The sequence below is a fragment of the Megalops cyprinoides genome, chromosome 1 (genome assembly GCF_013368585.1).
Source record: "Megalops cyprinoides isolate fMegCyp1 chromosome 1, fMegCyp1.pri, whole genome shotgun sequence".
NCBI classification, from domain to species: Eukaryota; Metazoa; Chordata; class Actinopteri; order Elopiformes; family Megalopidae; genus Megalops; species Megalops cyprinoides.
In genome coordinates, this window is record NC_050583.1 from 68,627,830 (window position 1) to 68,648,080 (window position 20,251).

The window sequence follows — 20,251 nt, forward strand, 5'->3', positions numbered from 1 at the left end:
TATACTGTAGTTAAAAATGCAACAGAAAAGCTTCATCCATGTGACTAAGGCATTTTTCTGTGGAATGCTGCAAAAATAGGTTTACTTACTATGTGCATCTAGATAAGAACAACCAGGAGCACTGGAACTGGAGTAATTTAGCAGAGGTTATTTTGGAGTGTCTGACTGCTGCTTCTTACTGGCAACCAATCCATCATGAAGTCTGGGTTTAGAGTGAAGTGACTGTACACCAATATGCTCTATGACAATATTCATTTGTTTTATTTCTTGACTCTGGTAGTTCTGTCCGGCTTTTTATGCTGCTTTTCATAAGTCACGTGTCACTCAGGTGATTGTAATTATTTCCACCTGGGTTTTTGCTCAAGGTATTCAGAATGAACCCTAGAGTTGGAACCCTGAATAGTCCTGGTCATTGAATAGTGGCATAGTTTTTCTATTGCTCTGCTGTTAGGTAGGGGGAGCTACAGAGAGAGAATGAGAGAGAGCTCCTTTCAGGCATTAACATGGTTTTCTCACCTTGTCATCCTTACAAATCCCGTAACCATCCCCACCACACACACTCTTAATGAGTGCTCTCTCATTTAAATTATTGTGTCCCAGGGTGAGCAACAGTGTTGTGTCATACAAGAATAGTATTCTGAGGTTGTCTCCAGGCAGCATCTGTGTAACATTTTAAAGGCAGAGCAAAAAGGGGTCTTAAGTGAAGGAATCAGATCTGCTGAAATTCACACTCTCTCCCCCTGCACTGTAAGTGATTCCTGTAAACAGCATTCTGAGGTATCCTGGGTTTCATTCCTGCATCTGAAATGGTTTTTTCATTTTCAGAAGTATCTTCATATATATAACTATGCCATGCTTTGAAATGACGACAGAGGTTAGGTGCAAGCAACACAGGATATTTAATAAAGCAATGTAAAATATAACAGGAAAAGCAAATGCAAACGCTAAAGTGAACTCTTCTGAGGCAGCAGCCTAACATTGTTCAGAACTGGTGAAGGAGCTTTGTGACTTTATTGTGTTGTTTTTCAGATTTTATGGAGAACAGAAGAATCATTGTTACATGTTGAAAATCAAAATGGCTTAAATTGTGAATGGCCAAACCAGTTTTTCTGTGTGAAATTTGAGAAGATGTATGCTGTGGTCAAAGCAATTCTTTTATTTCTTAAAATATTTCTTGTGTCAGAATATCATAATTTGTTGTTGGTGGCAGTTGGTGAGGAGGGTGATTAAATTATTCATTATTATTCAGTTATTGATTATGGTTATTATTAACTGGTCTGACACTGTTGCTCATTCAACTTAAATGGATACTCTTGTATTCTATTGTGCTTGTATTCTATCGCTCTGGATAGGAGCGTCTGCTAAATGAATGTAATGTAATGTAACTGAAAATGAATGTAACTTCAGTCAGTTGAAGCATGCTTAATAAGGTATGTTGTCATTTTAATTTACTCAATTACACATGTTTTGCATTCATCCATTATTAGCAACTCCTTAAGTCATACGCTAACTTATTTCAGTTCTGACCACTTGCCCTCACTGAATTGGTCCAGTTATTAATTAATGCAGGGCATCTTCAGCTGCAGTGTATTGTTTAACCAAAATGCCAAAGAGAGTAAATAATTGATCTAATTAAGGCGTTAAGCTCAAAACCTGAATTAAAAAAAAAAAACACCAAGCACCGGTGTTATATCCTTACTGTAAAGGACAGCAGTGAGTCACTCCCAGCAGGCATATGACCCACTGGATAGGATGCTATTCCATTGCAGAGACCCATGTACACAAAAACTGTTTCAAATAGCAAATAGCATCGGATGAGAACTGAAGGCACTGACAAAGCCAGCATTGTGTTTCTATCTTGAACTCAGGAGCTACAAAGCGACAGATCTTCTCACTGCACCACTGTGCCTTACTCTTGTATCATCTGTGTGCTTGGCATATTTTAGTGTGTTATCCAATAAAGTAATGCAGCTATGTTAAGTCCAGTGTAATGCATATGGAATACGTTCTTCCGACAGGTCAGTAGCACTTCAGTTGTCACAGCAGTGCAGGCTTTTTTTTTTCTTCACAGTTAGATTTACATTTTAGGCTTGTGAGAGAAGCTGCCGTGTTAAATTAAGCACTTTTCCTTGCAAATAAGACAGACATTTACTGTATTGATGTCAAAATGGAGTAATTCTACTCGAAGCTTGACATTTTCTGCCATTAACAGATTATACATGTGTGCATATCAGCTGAGAGATGGAGCCATGTTTGATTCATCCTCTCTCATGGCCTTGTCACATCCCATACTGTACATCAAAGGAAATTTATGTGATCCTATTTTAGAAACGTGGCCAAGGCGCATGTGTCACAGGCAACATTGTGGTTTTCTGAGGACATATACAAACTGACGTTTCCAAGTGCATCTAGGTCTTGGTCTCCACTTAAATTGAGATAACCTTACACTTACTGTAGTAACGATGTCTAACATTGGAAAAGTTGGCAGGTGTAGTTGTCTGTGATAAGCATCTTATTGTTCAGTTTATCTGGACAGACAGGGAACACTGATGTGGTCCATTGTAGCTGTTACATGGGAATTAGGGCTGGTATTAATGCCTTCTTTGATTCCAGCAGGCCACCTGTTAGCAGAGGTGCCCCCTTGCCAGAGAAGCTGCAGAAGAATAATGTCACCAAGAAGAAGAAACTGGTGGAGGTCTGTCCAACTGGCTTTTCATTTTACATGTGGCAGTGGACTAACGTACTACTGGAAACAAGCCAGTTCTCACAAAATTACACGCACCAAAGCAGTTAGCAATCTGCAATCTGAGGCAAATTATGTCATGTGAGAAAAATGTTGTTAAAAATGTTTTTTAAATGCATGATTTGGGATATATAAACTCATATTTTTAAGAATACATTTTTATTGTACTTTCATTAGGGCTTTTTTGTGTAGAAAAAGTGCAAGAAGACTAAAAAAATGCCTCACTATCTCAGCTGAGTTGGAGCTTTATTTTAGTGTCTTTGGGGATTTATCTGGTTATCTATCTGACCAGAGCTCTGGCAGCAGTGGGTTTGCCCTGCTCCCTGATCATGTTGTTGTCTGCATCCTGTTTCCAGGAGTTGGTGCTGGACCATGTGTTTGGATACAGGGGCTTTGACTGTCGCAATAACCTACATTACCTCAACGATGGTGCTGACATCATCTTCCACACAGCAGCAGCTGCAATAGTGCAGAACCTCTCCACAGGTAACTCCAGTATGGAGTCTGTCACTCAGTGACAGGGTGGGGGCAGGATAATAGGCATTGCATGGAAACCTTGTAACAAATATTCTCTGTAAGTAATTATTATTTGTTAGTCTAACACTAAATGGAAGGATTGAGAAGCCCCCTAGAACAGAATAGCATTATAAATGACATGGACTTCTTTTAAACCCAAAGTGACAACACTTAGTGCACAAGCAGTGCTTTACTGTTATGCTCTGCTCAGGGACCCAGAGTTTCTACCTTGAGCACACAGATGACATCCTCTGTCTGACCGTCAACCAACATCCTAAGTATCAAAACGTCATAGCCACTGGGCAGATTGGTGAGTGTTTGCATCAGCCTCAGTTATCTGTGCATGTTTGTTACAGTAAATGCGTGAAGTCAAGTTTAATCCTGGAGAACCAACGCTAAAAAATTTTAGAGATTTTAGAGACATCTTATTATAACCAGGGGAAAAAGGCTGTTCCAGCTTCTGTCTAGTGAATGATTCTGTTTAAGAACTGAGATGGAATAAAAGCCCCAAACTTTGAGGCTCCCCAGGACCAAACTTGACTACCCCTACCACATACTCCAATAAAATAGGCTATGGAGTTCACAGTCTAAGGTTAGCCTGAATTACCTTTATAGGCATACTCTTACCTGAGAATGCTTTCGTTAAATAAGGTACTTCTCTGACTGCATGTTTCCTAATTCATTGGTCATGTCCCTTTTGGAACTGCTGTGATTTTATGAGTCTTAGTTTAAAGTCAGTTGCTGAGATCATTTTGTTTGCATTGAGCGTGTTGGCTGTCTCCTTGTGCTGGTGTTGTGTGTCTGGGCATTACAAATGAACAACTTATTTCAGCTGTTTTCTTTTGGTACTTCCTCATTTCCCATCGCCCACACATAACAGGTGATGTCACAGACCTGCCAGGTAAGCTAGCCCCATTCCTCCTCCTCATTCATGTTTTCCTGGGGTTCCCTGTTCATTTATGATGGATTATTACATATATACCTAGTCACCTCCCTGTTTATGATGGATTATTACATATTTACTTAGTCACCTCCCTGTTTTGTTCCACGGTTACAAGTTGTGATAATCACTCCAGTAGTTATGAAAATATTTTGGGGTCCTTCATGTTGTCCTTCATCTTTGCTCTTGAAGAAATCTACACCATTTTATTAAACAATAAATATTAAATATATATAAATATTAAGAGGAACAACAATGAAGGGATCACTGTCACTATTTTTAGAAAATAAATATTCTTATACATTCTTGCAAAAATATGAGTGGTTTAGTTTGTCCAAGACAGCTACATGGACATGTTTTGAGGGTGTGTAATCAAAAATTCTGGCTTCTTGCAGGGTGTCCGTAAATAGGGTAACATACACACTTCAGAGCACGTACATACTGAAAGTTTAAATATTTCCCTACCTCTCTGATGGGTTTGTGCAGTTCATTTGGATAACTCATTTAGGTCATGTGCAATGTAGCATGTTATTAATATTGTTGTTGTTAACTTTATTATTAGGTTTATCTATTTATTTATTTTGCAGATGCTCCTATTCAGAGCAACTTGCAAGGACATTGTGGCAAAATATAGTAAACATATACAGGAGTACTGCAAACAGCAAAAACACAGGCAGCTAGCAGCAAGGTGTTTGGAAATCAAACTTCTGCCAACTGTAATCATGTATTTACAGGAACTGGGTAATGTCTGCTGTGCTGTTGCCTTTATGTACATTCTGGGTCAGAAGTTGCATGTTCTTTGTAAAGATGGTTCTAGTAGCCCCCTAGATCAATGCTCTTTTATGTCTGACTAGTTACTCTTCTCACAGCAAGTCGTGTTGTCCATTAAGTTCCATGGCATTACTCCATTCATAAACCTCATGCCATATTCATTATCACATGGTTTTGTTTCTTCCACTCTGGATATTGTATTTGACTCCACAATAGATCGACAGAAAGGGTTCAAATGATTCTTGCCCTGTCTCCAAGAGCTCTCTGAACAACGATCTTGTTGCCATAGAGACCCAAAGCATACTCTTGAACAACCATCTGTTCTTCCCTCACAGGCACCACCCCATCCATCCACATATGGGACGCCATGAGTAAGCAGACTCTGTCTGTCCTGCGCTGCTCACACAACAAGGGTGTGGGCTACATCAACTTCAGTGCCACGGGAAAGCTCCTGCTCTCAGTGGGCGTGGAACCTGAGCACACTATCACTGTGTGGCGATGGCAGGAAGGTGAGGCCGCCTCTCCTCCTGTTTTGGCAGGCAGCAGGAAGTAGGGGCTTCTTTGCTGAGAATATTCCATTTTGGGGGGAATTGGTTACTGGTTAAGTGATTGAAAGTAAGGTTTCACATGCCACATTTCCCAGGTCAGCAATGCCAGGATTAGCTTTGCATGTAGTATCTGCAGGTATGTATCTGCCTGTCTGTCAGTCTGTCTGTCTTTATGGAGGCAGGCTTTTCAGGCTTTTCAGCTTGCTTTGGTATTTTGTACCCAGGTGCCAAAGTGACCAGTAAAGGAGGCCATGCAGATCGGATCTTCGTGGTGGAGTTCAGGCCTGACTCCGACACACAGTTTGTATCTGTGGGGATCAGACACATCAAGTTCTGGACCTTGGCAGGAGGCTCCCTGATGTACAAGAAGGGGGTTATTGGCTCTGTGGAAGACGGCAAGATGCAGACCATGCTGTCTGTGGCCTTTGGTGCTGTAAGTAAAGCAGCCAACCTGTCACATCTGCCACCATCTTTCCTTGGCTGTTATACATGTTTATCGGAATAATCTTGCATGGTTGCATTCTTGTATATCTGATTTGGCATACCAAAATGTCAGTGTATCATAGTGGTTAAGCAGGACTCGTAAATGTATGGTTGCTGGTTTGATTCCCTGCTGGGGCACTGCTGCTGTACCCTTGGACAAGGTACTTAACCCACAATTGCCTCAGCACATATCCAGCTGTATAAATGGATAACGTTGTAAAAACTGAAACCGATGTAAGTTGCTCTGGATAAGAGCATCTGCTAAATGCCAATAATGTAATGTAAAACACTTCCCACAGTTTTTTTCGTGGTTATGTATTCAAAATTATTTTGAAAAACAAAAGATTATTTAAGGCTTTTTTAAACACCATGACCACATGTCTATTGTTTTTGTTTCAGAATAGCCCATAAGATACAGAATTTTATGTATCATTTTGCGCATTTTTGTGATATGGGGTGGCAGTGTTGTAGAGGGAATAAGGAACCTGGCTTGTAACCTGTTAAAAGCTGTAGGTTCTCCAGTTGGAGCTCTACTATTGTAAATAACGAGATCTAATGTATAATATATAAAATGTAAGCAAAGTGCTGTAAATCACACTGGATTGTCTGCCAAGCAAATAAATACTAACGATATGACATACTGATGAATATAGATTTTTCTGTCCCTGCTATCCGTGCCTCCATTTTGCTTTGTACTAAAAGCAAGTTGTGTGTCTGTTTTTTTCTCCCCTCCAGAATAACCTGACTTTCACAGGTGCCATTAATGGGGACGTGTACGTCTGGCGGGACCATTTCCTGGTGCGGGTGGTGGCCAAAGCACACACGGGGCCGGTGTGCACCATGTACACCACGCTGAGGGATGGCCTCATCGTCACGGGAGGCAAGGAGAGGCCGTGAGTGACCTGTGTGTGTTGAAGAAGGGAGTAGGGATTGAGAAGTTCGGTGCAGTGTGGGTTGGAGGAGGTGATGGGAGGCAAAGGGTCGGTCTCAGAGAAGCTCAGGGGGCTTGGTAGGTCAGCGTTATTTTTTCAAGGTGACAGACATCTGCTCACTCATATCCGTCACCCCCCTCATTCCTATCCGTCAGCTTAAATTCCTGAGAGACACAGACATCTCAGGGTTGAGGAACCACAGATGACAGTCATCCTAGCTGCAGACCCTACAGATCACTCTCAATCAACATAGTAATCAACCAGACAGATAGCTCAGCATCAGTGTGTGAATCATATTTTAAACCTGATTGGTCCATTGGTCTTCCCATTGGAGCTTGTGTGATCCCTGTAAAACGTAATGGGTTTAGTGGTTCCCTGATGCCCTCAGGTGGAGTTTAGTCATAAGAAGAGCTGTGAGCATGTGTGTTGCAGGACTAAGGAGGGCGGGGCAGTGAAGCTGTGGGACCAGGAGATGAAGCGCTGCCGGGCCTTCCAGCTGGAGACGGGTCAGATGGTGGAGAACGTGAGGTCTGTGTGCAGGGGAAAGGTAAGAACAAATGACAAGGCAATGCGGCTGATCTCATCCGTAGTGTGTACAGCCTGTCCCATTTCAACCATTTACTTTACTGACTGACCCACTAAATGACCTGGCTTACACTGAATGTAATTTCACCCCGTAAAAGGACTGTGTCCCTGTTTCACATCCGTGTGCTTTGATGCCTTTATGATGAAGGGTAAGATACTGGTTGGAACAAAGGATGGTGAGGTCATCGAGGTAGGGGAGAAGAATGCTGCCTCCAACATCATGATGAACGGTCATACGCGGGGGGAGATCTGGGGCCTGGCCACGCACCCCTCCAAAGACATGTTCATCTCTGCCAGCGATGATGGGACCATCCGCATCTGGGACCTGGTTGACAAGGTAAGCTGCTGGGCATCAGAGGAGGCAAAACTTTAAAAATGTGCTGTTGCTGGAAGTGATTAGATGGGAGCTGTGGGTGACATACCCCATAGATACATCATAAGAATGCCACTACATCCCCTACTAATGTGATGTACATGATCCCTGCTAAATAAGCTAATAAACTAAACTAAACAAGGCTGCAAGAGAAATGCTACAAAGTTATAATGTAAAAGCACCATACGGATAACAAGCACCATATGGAACAATGTTCATGTTGACATAGCAATCATTCAGTTATAAGCTTAAATTTTGTTGTAAGCTTCATTATCATCATAGGCATCATAGGCAATATCTCTAGCTGCCTGCCAAACAAGATTCCATCATCACAAAATTACATTAATATTATATATCTAAAGGTGACAAGGTTCTGTTTACTTTATTGTGTGCAGTGATCAGATCACTGTTATAATATTATATATGATAAAGTTATCAATAATTAGCCAGCTACCTTTGTAATGTGCATTACAAAGTAACCACTGTTACCTTGTCATCCAAATAATGCTGTTTGCGTTTCCTGCCTATTTATACATGTGTAACGGCACAAGGAACATTTGTTATAATAGTTATAACTAATTTCTCAAAAACCTTTTACTTAAATAGCATCATCACTCAGTCAGGATTGTAAGCAAGGCTAGAAAACCTTGCCATCCAGACATCTAAAGTTGTTGTTCTGACATCCCCTGCAGAAGCTGAAGTATTTCAGCTGTAGCTCATTTTCACCTTAGCCCATTGAGCTAACTTCAAACAGACTGAATGAATACATCATCATAAACATGTTACTTCATGTGCCTGTTAGGTGGGTTGTCTCTGATTTAGCAGACATGTCCAACACCGCAGCCACATATAGTGAAAGAACTAAGAGCATGACCTGTGTCAGGTGGCAGCCTATCTCAGTGTCAGTTTCAGCCTGTTCACAGCAGCTGCATATTGGTGCAAACCTGACTCTCAGCACTGCCAATCATTTTTAAAACCGGAAGGCAATAAAGCACAGGCCGTCATCAGGAGTCATGTGCCATATGCTTCATAGTAGAAAGGGCTTTTTAACAGATTTGGAACAGGCATGCACAATGATTTTGACATCCACATGCGCTACGTTGGCAGAGCTATGATCAACAACAACAGGTTATTCATAGCTAGCTGGAAAAAATCAACAGTAGACCAAATTTATCTCTATAAGCAATGTTGACATCCTGTAATATCACTGCCTCATTTGATTTGCTTGTTCTTCGCAGTTCCTTTTTCTATGCAAGTCAACTGCTTGGATCTGGTTCGTTTTCTACCTGTTGTTTTCACCCCGTTTGATGGCAGGATATTTTAATCATTTCCTGCACCATTTTCATTCTAAACCATTGCAGAAACCACAGTCTCGAGAGATGTCTGCCTTTGTCTTTGACATTGTGATGTGATAACGTAATGTTGCCATCATGTTACAGAAACAGTTTATTAAGAACATTTCATCTATGACCTCACATTGAGCAGTGAGATTCTGCTGTACTCTGGCCCACCAGAAACTGCTGAACAAGGTGAGCCTGGGCCACCCGGCCAAGTGCGCGGCCTACAGCCCCGAAGGGGAGATGGTGTCCATTGGCATGAAGAACGGCGAGTTCATCGTCCTCATGGTCAGCTCGCTCACAGTGTGGGGCAAGAAGCGTGACCGCAGTGTGGCTATCCAGGACATCCGGTGAGTCTGAGTGCAGGGGGATAAGAGCTACCTAAGGGTATAGGGGGTATAAAGCACCTGGGTATGGAGGTGCTCCCGTCTCTGTTTCTCTGGCAGGTTCAGCCCAGACAGCCGACTGCTTGCAGTTGGGTCAGTGGAAAGCACAGTTGACTTTTACGACCTGACGCTGGGCCCTGCCCTGAACCGCATCGGCTTCTGCAAGGACATTCCTGGCTTTGTCATCCAGCTGGACTTCTCTGCTGACAGCAAGTACATTAAGGTAGGAGTGGAGTGGAGGATGACAGACACAGAGCAATTTAAGAAGGATAATTTCTTAGCTTTTGTGGGTTTCTCATTGTATAGTTCACACAATAACTGATGGTTTAGAGTACCTATTGTATGCCAGTTTTGTCCCGCATAAAATAAAAAACAGGAAGGTTCAAAATGATACATGATACATAAAAAATTATACATAAAAATGAGTTTTCTAACCATATGGATCTGTTGTTATGCAGTTAAGTAGTTATGAAATGCTGAAACCTGAAATGAATAAATGCGGAAGGTAGCCATAAACTGGTAATATGTTTGCAGCAGATTACTTTTTACAACACTTTCAAGTGTGTTTTCACTTAATTGGCTTGCAACATAACAGCACAGTGTTTTACGTACTTCATTTAAATTAAATTAAGTGCAACCATGAGACTGAGTTACATTAAATTATTTTGATTGTAATGAAGAGACACGTGATTGGTTTTAAATTAAACAGATAAAAGTCTTCCATGTGAACAAAACAAAGATAATACTATCCCTTGGATGTAATTACATAATGAGAAAGAATGGGGGAATCTTACTTAAATTAGCATAATTGTTAACCTTGCAGAACAATCAGAAACTGGCCAAGTACATATCTCTGCATCCCCAATTTGCAGCTCACCAGTTTTAAAACCAGGGGAAATTTAACGATTTGCTTGAAAAATTTTGTGGTAGATATAGGCACTTTTTGTAAACAGAGGCATGAGAGTAAATCTATATACAATAGACAGGCATTTTGTCAGACTACTCATAATGTTATTGCAACATAAACATTCATTATTTTGCATAATGCAGTTAGAGGAATACACTGATGACCAGTTTTATTTGCCAGCAACTTAAAAAAAGCTTCAAAAAACTTAAGCTTAAAAAGACATTTGCCTAAATAAGGACTTTTGAATAATATTTCAATTACTTATATTGACATCTTGAAAACCATGATGTTTTATGTATGTTTTAGACATCAGAGACTGTATTAAAGAGAAATTTATTCCATGAAATGAATTCCATTCCTTTATCTGAACTACAGATATTAAACAGAGATTTCCCTACACTTTTGGATTTTTGTGTAATATGCAGGAAAAAAATCATGAAAATTGAAATTAAATGAATGAATTAATGAAATTAATGAAAATTAATTAATCCTCTATCTTGCCAGTAATGTTTTCAACATTGAAAGTTTGCTTTGACAAAGCAATATGAAATTTCTTGATGGGGGAAGCACTTTATGTGCTGAACATCAGTTGTAATGCCATATGGATACAGTATTAGATATTGCTGTAATGCTCAACTGTACTCATGCTTGCAGTAATTTAGAGACATGTTTTTACTGTCACAACTTATAAACGAAAACATTTACATTTCAGTATGGAAAAGAAAATGCAAGCTTTACGTTATGGACTCTTCAGTATGTTATATATGATCATACACAAGTGTCCATATTACCTCTCATGATGCTTTGTATATGTGTTTTGTTTCCATGTGCGTAGTTAAGGTGGTTGTCTGATGGCCAAATTATAAAGCTATCCAGTTTACTGCTCCAAATTTAACCACGGTGCTCAGCTGTTAAAAATGTTTTATGTTACTGACACTGTGCTGTGTGCCTGACATGCTAATTCTGTATTAGCGTGGGCATAGTGTCCTGGGTGCATGATATTTAATGCCCTCTGATGTTATCATATGAATTACATTGCACCTTGACCTGGGCTGCCAGACAACAATAACAAAGACCTGTTTTCCAAACTCACTTCCAGGTTCCTTGTGCTCTCTTGAAAGGAGGTTATGTGACTGGGTTTACTGCACACACAGCTTTTATTTTTGCGTGCAATCCCACTGTCACCCTCTAAATGTGCAAACTGTACTATATGACAGATGCTGCCCAACTTGATTGATTTCCTGTCTGTGAGTGCAAAAGCACAACAAGGATGAGGCTGTCACCTCAGTCACCAGACCCATGGGTGTGTCTCTGCAGGTGTCCACAGGGGCCTATAAACGGCAGGTGCATGAGGTGCCCTCAGGGAAGGTGGTGTTCGAGCAAGCTGTCATTGACAGGATCACCTGGGCTACCTGGACAAGGTAAGTGAGCCACCAACACCAGACACCTGTGAGGGCTGTGAGCTGATACCCACCTCACCCCTTGCCTCATCCCATGATCAGCGAGTTTGTGTTTGCCATTAGTTAAGGACAGGGGAAGTCTGCTTGTTAAACAGAGATGTATTCTTGTATTGCCTTAGTATTTTGTATAATAAGGTCCTGTAATTTCAATGTGATCTTGATAGCTTAGTAGAAAAACACAAAATGAACTCCAGTTACATAAATGATCTACATCTGAGGATTAAAAAAGAGGAAAACATTTTCCTTGATGTAATTCCAACCAATGCTGACCATTCAGAGAAAATCCGCCTGCTTTTTGGCACGTCCAGCTAAAGGCATAAGTTCAAAACCAGGTAGCTGCTGAGCAAAAGCTGAGCCAGTGCAGTAGCCAGAGACAGTGTGCTGTAGCTGTGCATGGAGTGTCTGATAATGATCAGGGGGATGCAGGGCGATCAATACTGTCTGCAGCTGTCTGTTTCCCTCCAGCACAGACACCCTCTTTGTGTGGCCAGCAGCACCATCTGTGTGTTTTACTACCCAAGGCAAAGTTTCCTAGTCCCAGGCCTGTGTTGCATTCAAGCTTTAACTTGACTAGGATATTAACGAAGAAACAATCGGCATCTCACGTCTAATTATTTATAAGATATTATCTGTGGCAGATAAGTGTCATATGTTGTTGGAAGCTTGCACTAATAAAAACTAAACCTTCTTACAGTGTTTCAGTTGATTACTGTTGGTTTGTGCCTCTAATCATTATTTAATATTATATTGAAATTGATGAAGATTAACTATTTATTCAAATAATTTTTTGGTGTCTGGAACAATCAACTGAGAAAATTGTTAAGTGTAAGTCTGTTTTTCAAAAATGTTTTTTAAGGGACTAATATTAAAGAGAATCTGAAGAAATATATCTACTTTAATCATTCAAACACAACAGATTGCAAACAACACATATCTTTCACAAAAGACAGTATTCAACTTCAGGTAAATACATTAGAGATATTCATATAATAGTTAACAGTGACCCTAAGGCCATCGTAATGGCCACTTAATTTCCTCCAGATCAACATCATTAATATGGTAAGTGATAGGTTCTCCGTTTTTTATTAACACAATTTGTCAAACTGTGGCAAAGTTAAGTGTCGTCTTTTAACAAAATAATTTATTTTTCATATTGTTTCAAGTTTTCGGCACCATTATTTTTTTATTACTGTCCAGAGCCAGCCTGTTGTTCAGCTATGTGCTTGTATTTTACATTTTACATTTATTTATTTAGCAGACGCTTTTATCCAAAGCGACTTACAAAAGTGCATACAGCAAGTATAGCGACAGTACGGGGACAGGATGTGTACAGTTCCACAATGAGACAGTTCTCAGCTGAGAGCAGCGTCTGTTTGAGGACACAGTACTATTATATTTGTACAATTACAGCCTATAGGGCAACTAATACGATACACCTTCACACGGCAAACTTCAACAACTTCAAACGGCGCAATGAGCGTCAGGGTAAAGGTGGCAACAAGAAACAATTTAAAAAGCACAATTTAAAAAGCACAGCAATTTACGACAGCACTGATTGGGGGGGGCAGCAATTGTGTGCTGGGTCAGTCCAGGTAGAGTCTGAAGAGGTGTGTCTTCAGGCCCCGTCTGAAGGAATGGGGTGAAGAAGCTGTCCGTAGCGAGACGGGGAGTTCGTTCCACCACTGGGGAGCGATGTAGGTGAAACGCCGATGTCTGGCAGAACGAGCACCTCCTGCCTTGACCATGCAAGGAGCGAGGCGTCCAGTTGCTGCTGAGCGCAAGGCTCGGGCTGGTGTGTAGGGCTGGATGAGTTCTTGGAGGTAGGTAGGGACTGTCCTGTTGATTGCAGAGAAGGCGAGGGTCAGGGTCTTGAATCTGATCCTGGCTGCAACAGGAAGCCAGTGGAGGGATTTCAGCAGGGGAGTAACATGGGAGAATTTGGGGAGGTTGAAGATTAGTCGGGCAGCTGCGTTCTGGATGAGCTGGAGAGGCTGGGTGGTGCAGGCTGGGAGGCCTGCGAGGAGAGCGTTGCAGTAGTCCAGGCGAGGGAGAACTGTGGCCTGGATAAGGAGCTGCATCGCGTATGTTGTCAGGAACGGACGAATCCTCCTGATGTTGTGGAGGAGGAATCGGCAGGCCCGTGACGTGCGAGCAGTGTACTCCTTGAAGTCCAGGTTGCTGTCGAGGATGACGCCCAAGCTCTTTGCTGACTGAGAGGATGGTATTGTGGTGCCATCGACGGTGATGGAGAGGTCATGCAGGGGGGAAGGGCCGGCTGGGATGAAGAGCAGTTCCGTTTTACTGAGGTTCAGCTTTAGATGGTGGGCTGACATCCATTTGGAGATGTCAGCCACAGGCATGCAGAATGTGCATTGTATGTGTGTGTATGTGCGGGTACAGACCAAACTGTGAGGGTTGACCCTCAGACTGTGCTTGGCATCTCTGTAGCGTCCTAGGAGATGAGGTGCTGGGGATCTGGCCACGAAATTCGGACAAGGCTGATGTCAACTGCGCTTGCGTCTCTCACGCTGGCCTCAATGTGGTTACCGGGGACGACTTCGGCCTGGTCAAGCTCTTCGACTTCCCATGCCCGGATAAATTTGTGAGCACCACTATTTTATTGTGCAAAGGCGCTTTTGCAATAATGAATATATGAGAAAATCAAGAATATAAGGAATATATTTGAATTCATGAACTGAATTCATTAAAAAATGTGAGTTTTAGATGATTTCATGTATGTATTAAGTGTAAGAATTGAACTTATGTGTTGTAGAATATACTGTAAAAGGACACATTTTAAAATAATGTAAAATAATTTGTATTGACTTTTTTATATTGTGGTGTGTTTTAGAAGATATGTTCATTATATATTACATATTCTTTATTTCATATCCAACCATATACTGATATGTACTTCAGAGAGGCATGTGTCATGTGTTCACACCCACATTGGCTTTTTGACATTCATGAAGCATTCATGAGTTTCCCTCTGTATATTTTTTTCTCATTATCGAGTGTGAAACTTAAATTTTAAAGGTGGAGATAAGTATGCTTTGTTTAATATCCGCAGAGTATCTGACCTGGATTATCAGAGTTGCCTAACACCCTCCATCATATGCAGATTGGGAGTTTGTTTTGTGTCTGTAGAAGGCACCAGTATGTTGACTCGAATGTAAATATAAATATTATTCAAATGTGAAAAAAACTGGCATTAGCGTAAAACAAATTTATCAATGCGTCATGTCTGTCATTGAGATGTGTGTGACGTTAATAGAGTATGGACTATTCCTATACTTTTTTGCAGGCCAAACACAAACGTTACTTTGGACACTCGGCTCATGTCACCAACATACGTTTCTCCTACGATGACAAGTATGTGATTAGCACAGGAGGTGATGACTGCAGGTACGCTGACATACATCCCAAATGTTGCAGAATGTTCCAAATGGAGAAGGCTTGCAGGTACCGCACTGACTTTAATTGAGTGTTATTTAACTGACTGACATCTGACTGTCTTTTCTCTCTCTCGCAGTGTATTTGTATGGAAATGCCTCTAATGAAGAATCACCTAAAGCACTGTGGCTCAATTCCGGCCTATGCGAAATGACGGGGACTCTAATGCCTCAAACCTGCGGCTGCTACTAATTTATTCCTGAAATGCTGCGTTCACACATCCTCAGTGTTGAACAGGGATGCTGAAGACATTGGTGTTGGTCGAGGGATGGGGGTACACCGTGCAATACCTTTCCATCTAAGCATAAGTTGACCCTATGTGCTAATGTAAGACCAGTTTTTCCACTTGTAATGGTTAAGGACAGAATTGTGATAGAGAAATCTGACCCTGGACCAGCACTTGGGGGCAACTTGTGCCTGGAGCAATACTGTTCACAGACATTAATTAATACCTCATCTGTCCATAATGCCCATGGCTCAGATTATGTGTGTCCGGGGTACTATAATAAATTTAATAATGTGTTAGAAGATTTTTTTTGCCATAGGAGAATGGCGTTTTACAGAGTTACCGACAGTCCTGTTTACATTATCACCCACTTACAACAGGAAGTGGCAGGAGCTTTTTGTTAACTTTTTGTTTTGAAATATTTTTATCAAGACGTCTTCATGAAAATGTAACTTTCTAGCCATTTGATTTAAAAAAGCCTTTCATTGTGTTCTTAATCCTCAACACACATGCAAGTGCCTAATAGATTTTAATACTATCTGGTGCTACAGATTGGAAATCGAGGGCTATCAATAGTGTTAATTTCATTCATTTGATATGCAGAAACTTTTTTGTGGTTTTGTAAATAAAGTGTAGAATTTGTACTTGGATAATGTTCTGTGACAGCTCTTCCACCTTGAAATACCCAAATACATGGTACTCAGGAGCCATTCCAGGCACTAGTACTGTACTTAAGATTATGGGGTTTTTTAATGCATTTTATTTTTATATTGGTGAAAATGTCATTGTATTTGTTCTTAGTTATATATGACTGAAGTTATTGTACTTAGTGTATCAAACATGAAGGGTGTGAAGCAATTTTGTAAGTGTGAGCAGAATACTGGTCCAGATGGACATATTGATGTGTTGAAGACACACTTCAGCATTCTGTTCATTTAAGGAAGTAACCTCCATTGCTAAATTTGGTGAACCAAATGATTCTTGTGCACCACTTGGGCAACAACAAATAAAGAAAAGGTGAGACGATCGGAGTGAAGGCCAAAGGGAGCTGGCACACCAAAGCTGACTGTGTGGTCTACTGCTGCAGCGGCTCATAGCCTCGCTCCTCTCTCCTTCCATTCCTGCTGTTCGTTTCGCCTTACTGTGTTTTTACCTGTACTGTGATGTTTGTCTTACTGTAATCCCTGTGTCAATCAGCGTGACAGCAATAGTACAAATACCAGTATCTATAATAACCATGGAAATGTGTTAACACTGAATACATTTCAAACTTTTTTTTTTTTTTTACAATGTTATTGGTTAGGCAATTTTTTTTTCCTGGTTCTGTATGCTGACAATAATGAGTGCCCAAATGTACGTGTTGTGAAGCTGTGAGAAGGCTATTAGTTTTTTGTGATTGATAAAGAATGTGTGGAAAAGCAAACTTTCAAATGTTATGATATATGGTACAAGTTATAACAGATTAAAAGATACACAATGCTGTTAAAACATGTGGTCTTTTTAGTTACAAAGCTCTCAAACCTAATATTCATCCCAGTTAATATTCATCCTAAATGCAATACTCATAATCCCGAAGTGAAAAATCATATTTTTGGAAGTTCTCACGGTGCCAGTATTAATTTTGGGATAAGCCTGTGGCATACGATCAACCTACAGCACCAAGAAGTCTCTCCTCCTACTCTCCCTGTATACGAGACTTCATCAAAAACACTTGCAGAGTGCAAGACTGAGAACATCTCCACACATTCAGACACACACAGCCACTGGCTCCTTGGTATCCTGAGTTTCATTGTGCAAAACAGACTGGAGCATTAGCATTCCTCTATAAGCTTTATTGGTACTTGTTTACATTTCACAATGCATTCCACAGACAGTTCTCAGCAGAACTCATCACAATTATATGAAGTATCATTCACAATTACTTGCATGACAAACAATGCTTGAAGTTTCCAAGTTACATAGTTTTGCAGCTTTAGATATTGGGTCCACAGATAACACAGCGGCGTTTTTTTAAATCGATGTTTGTAAACGTGTTCCTCCAGAATTTTAACTAGGCAGCTGCAATGAGGTGAAAATGACGACAGTAAAATGTTTGCTTTATCTCTTCGCAAAAATACTAAATGTTTCTAGAAATACTATGGAACTGCTATGGAACTGCTCTCAGATCAGTTCTGGAACATGGATCACGCTGTGGAGCTGCTGGAGAAAGCTAGAAGCTCTTTGTGAAACACTACAGAGTCAATTGATAAAACAGTAAAATCACAATACCACTACGCTTTTATCATACCAAAAATCAATACTAATTTTTTGCCACGATGGAACCATTGTATCTCATAAGTTTAGTCCCTCTTTAAAAGTAAAAAAAAAAAAAAAAACAGAATTCTGGCTTCACCACGATTTTCCCTTGACATAAGACAAACCCCAACAGGGTGCTGTGTTAACCTGTCAAACCACATTTTACCTCCTTAAATACAAACCAGTGTTTTAAACAGGATAAATAAGAATTAGATCTAATTTAATATGCAGTGACAGATACTTGAGCTGGTGAAAACCAATGACAAGAGTTAAGTTTTCCACGACACTAGGACTACTGAACTGGACAGAAATTTTACACTGCAATGTCAAGGGTGCTGACCCTCACCCCACCCCTTCCCACGCCCCCTGCCACCCCACAGATGTCCCGGCCGTGCTGGCCAGCTGCAGCTCCTCACTCTGACTTGCGCTTCAGCCCAGGGACTTTGTCCTGGATCCTGACAGGGAAGAAAAAGAGGCACACTGCTTAGAAATGGAGACAGTTGAGTCAAATGTCAAGGCAAGTCAAGACCTTGTTAAAAAAATGTATAAATAAAAGGGTCAAGCTGGGAAAAGGAAAAAAAAATCTCAACCTTAAATAAGATTCGCATTGACTATCGAGTGACTGGTCCCATTTAAAGAAAAAGAAAAAAAAAAAAAAAACATTTTTCCAAATGTGACTGCGTAAAGGGTACGATTCAGCATTAATGTAACCACTTCCATACAAAGCAGAAATGTTGCTTGCATTTACAAAATTCCACTCTATGCATATTTGACAGCAGGGTTGTGACCTGATGTAAGATGAGGATAAGTCTGTCATACCAGTCTTGCCCTTGGTGGTAAGTAGTACATATTTTTAAATGCGAGAGGACATTTTACTCAAAACAGGAGATTTCCCTCTTCTATGTTTCTTCCATCAATATTTTTCATTTGATTTATCAATCAAAGTACTTTAACAAATCAAATGAAAACTACTGAGGGAAGAAACAGACTATTCTGACTGTTTCAAAGACTTCCAGGGTGACTTAGTGATTTATATGGCGCAGTTTACATAAAATGCACGGGCACAGCTTAATCAACAGCAGGACTAACACTAGTACTACATGTTAATTGAGACTAATATTACAATAATGCCATCAATGGCAGTCCTGCAGTCCTGTAGAGGAATGCGGCAGAGGATGCTGTTTTATTGGTATGAATTCTGATAAAGTAGCAAAGCTACTACTTTTTAGGTTAAGCGATCAAATATTCAAATTTTTTACCAACTCCCTCAACTCCTTTTTGAAGGAGACATACAAACTGTACCTCCAAATACCTTTGGCTGGCACTGTGTTTGGTACTGCATGGTGTTTCACCATGCATGCCAGTGACAGGTGTTCAAGTCACAGCCAAACTATTCCCGCAGGGTCCTGAATTGAACTGGCTAGTAAAGATATTGGGCAATAGCTAGAAGTGCATCGTGTCTTGCAATTATAATGCACAATATATGCAGGACAGGAAATAACAGAGAATCAATACATAAAAGAAGAGAGATCAATAAATACACTGCATGCTTACAAACAGATACAAGTAGTCATACCTGATTAAAATCTACCTCTCCAAAAAGAATTCATTTCATTAACCAAGTTCATACACTGTCAAAAATGCCAAATATCTACCCACATGTGCACACATCCTATTACAGAAGTCAGCAGTTACACAATGAGATTGCTGTTGGCAGAAGTGAGTGTCCTAAGCTCTGTGCACAGTGGCAAATGCACTTCTGATATTCCATCAGACTGCAGTAGGTGCAGATGGTTCTGCACCATCATTCCAGTCTCCATTGAAAGGCACTGCACCTCAACAATATCTAGCAAGTAACAACCCCACCCAAAGCACTCAACGTCAACATCTTGTACCTTGTTTGTGTCTTGGGTGCTTTGCAGGGAGGTATATCTGCATGTGACAGCTAATCAAACAGCCTGAAATCTGGGGCTACTGTCAGACGACAAATTTGTCACAGCTTGAAGCCGAACGTGAGACCAATTTGTGCGCATGCAAAGGTGCCAAATAATCATGGCTTAAAGAATAATGATAACTGGGCAAATGATAAGACCAGAGATCTGCAACTCAGAATGTGTTAAATGATTTGTTCTCATAAAAGTAGAACTTAAGCTTGAACTAACCACAATAGTCATGGATACAGATGGACACATGGATGCAGCATTTTACATTTGCAAATGACAAGACTGTTTCAACAAAATACAGGCCACAACATAGGCAATGCAGAAGCTGGAAGGGAATATTCTCCAGCAATTAA

The 20,251-nt window shown here is 40.7% G+C and overlaps 2 protein-coding genes across 7 annotated transcripts in view; one reads left to right on the forward strand and one right to left on the reverse strand.

Annotated features, from left to right (window-relative positions):
• LOC118785780 (echinoderm microtubule-associated protein-like 6) overlaps nt 1-16,218 on the forward strand; it is a 75,337-nt gene extending 59,119 nt beyond the window's left edge. Inside the window, exons 28-42 of one of the 3 annotated variants that reach the window (XM_036540715.1) lie at nt 2,614-2,695; nt 3,100-3,229; nt 3,471-3,569; nt 4,140-4,160; nt 5,306-5,479; nt 5,743-5,951; nt 6,737-6,894; nt 7,366-7,480; nt 7,667-7,855; nt 9,406-9,578; nt 9,675-9,837; nt 11,839-11,942; nt 14,430-14,583; nt 15,286-15,386; nt 15,514-16,218. In XM_036540715.1, coding sequence (XP_036396608.1) covers nt 2,614-2,695; nt 3,100-3,229; nt 3,471-3,569; nt 4,140-4,160; nt 5,306-5,479; nt 5,743-5,951; nt 6,737-6,894; nt 7,366-7,480; nt 7,667-7,855; nt 9,406-9,578; nt 9,675-9,837; nt 11,839-11,942; nt 14,430-14,583; nt 15,286-15,386; nt 15,514-15,538 — 1,897 coding nt within the window. In that variant the 3' untranslated portion in view covers nt 15,539-16,218. The remainder of the gene's footprint in view (nt 1-2,613; nt 2,696-3,099; nt 3,230-3,470; nt 3,570-4,139; nt 4,161-5,305; nt 5,480-5,742; nt 5,952-6,736; nt 6,895-7,365; nt 7,481-7,666; nt 7,856-9,405; nt 9,579-9,674; nt 9,838-11,838; nt 11,943-14,429; nt 14,584-15,285; nt 15,387-15,513) is intronic. The other 2 variants (XM_036540722.1, XM_036540728.1) reach the window with 2 other exon arrangements.
• A 1,253-nt stretch (nt 16,219-17,471) lies between these two features.
• rtn4a (reticulon 4a) overlaps nt 17,472-20,251 on the reverse strand; it is a 33,434-nt gene continuing 30,654 nt past the window's right edge. For all 4 annotated transcript variants that reach the window (XM_036540599.1, XM_036540591.1, XM_036540610.1 and 1 more), the window contains one exon: nt 17,472-18,410. In XM_036540599.1, coding sequence (XP_036396492.1) covers nt 18,368-18,410 — 43 coding nt within the window. In that variant the 3' untranslated portion in view covers nt 17,472-18,367. The remainder of the gene's footprint in view (nt 18,411-20,251) is intronic.